General features: G+C 37.8%; 1 protein-coding gene across 1 annotated transcript; it reads right to left on the reverse strand.

Moving 5' to 3' along the window:
* Nucleotides 1–25: 25 nt before the first annotated feature.
* Nucleotides 26–1,257, reverse strand: LOC109583382 (kelch domain-containing protein 2-like). Its single transcript, XM_019998690.1, has 3 exons — nt 1,096–1,257; nt 471–980; nt 26–239 (listed from the first exon to the last, which is right to left on the reverse strand). The coding sequence occupies exons 1-3, from the start codon at nt 1,106–1,108 to the stop codon at nt 70–72; spliced, it is 693 nt and encodes a 230-aa protein (XP_019854249.1). The 5' UTR covers nt 1,109–1,257; the 3' UTR covers nt 26–69.
* Nucleotides 1,258–1,311: the final 54 nt, after the last annotated feature.

The following is a 1,311-nucleotide window of genomic DNA, read 5'->3' on the forward strand; positions in this document are numbered from 1 at the left end:
TTACAATTTAAATTGAAACCTCTAATTTACAATTAAACAAATCTTACAATCAAAACCCATCCTACAGTATTAACTCACCACTGATGTCTTAGTAAAACTTATCATATACAGTTTATTACTGACTCCATTATCAGTAGAGCCTCCGAACATTACCGCAGTGTTATTAGTAACTGGTGTAAGAGTGAAGTGACTAATAGGAGGTGGTCTGTCTCCAGTAACAACAGGAGATATCCATTGATCTAATAATACTGTATTATCTTACACAGACATAAAATATTATTTATCATTATGTATGTACAAAATGTATTAGTACACACACGTCATAAGTACCATCATACACAAACACATGGCAAAAGCACAAAGATACACGAACAAACACATGCACTTAATTATTAACAATCTGTTTTATGTACATTATTCACTTTGAAATACTGATTAACTATTGTGTATCAATGATGAGAATTACTGACCTGATGAAATCCTGTAATAATGTATCTCATTACATCTACCACCAGCTGAATACTGAGCATCAGGTTGCTTTGGAGTATCAATAGAAGGTGATCCACTTCCTCCAATTATTACAAGGTAATTTTCACCATCAAAATGAGCTGATACTATTCCACAGAAGCCTTTCATCATTGGACAACGATCAGAACTAGAAGGAGAGAGTTTCTTCCACTTGAATGAATCCTCATTAAAACAATGTAAGCTATTTCGATAGCTACCACCCCTGCTACCACCAAAGAAGAAAATACCGCTTTCAATAGCAACAGAAGAATATCCACTGGCACGTAGTGGAGGGTTGCCATTTGTTGGTCTACCCTCCCATGAACCAGTTGGTAAGTGATACAGGTCCATTGATGATGTCATTGATTTATCCAGATCACTATCAAGGCCTCCAGACAAGCTTCCACCCCACATATATAGGTAGTCTCCTACCTTTACTGTGAAGTGTCCCCATCTCTTCACTGGTTGATAGTCTATAGAGAACAAGAGGTACCAGTAAGGACAGGATACATGAGGAGCAAAGTGAGCGGTAAGAGACCGGGCCAAAAAATGAAAGTGATACAAAGAGAAGGGAATAGTGGTCCTCACTTTTAGATGCCATTCTTGAAAAAAGTCCAAAAACCACTTTAAACCATCTCCAGTGACCTAAAATGCCAAAACCTGAAAACCATCAACCATAAATATTTCATTTTCTCTAGTAGATATATGCATCAACATTCAAGTGGAACGACAACAAGGCGTGGTGAGGCCACACCCACCTTAGATAGCCCGTCATTGCGTCTCTCTCCCAGTAATTGCAGAAAA

Source organism: Amphimedon queenslandica, unplaced genomic scaffold (assembly GCF_000090795.2).
Source record: "Amphimedon queenslandica unplaced genomic scaffold, v1.1 AMPQUscaffold_13518, whole genome shotgun sequence".
Lineage (NCBI taxonomy): Eukaryota > Metazoa > Porifera > Demospongiae > Haplosclerida > Niphatidae > Amphimedon > Amphimedon queenslandica.

Coding starts and splice junctions, on each gene's coding strand:
- LOC109583382 (XM_019998690.1), bottom strand. Junction 240..470: donor TTATTACAGGATTTCATCAG/GTCAGTAATTCT, acceptor CAGTATTATTAG/ATCAATGGATATCTCCTGTT.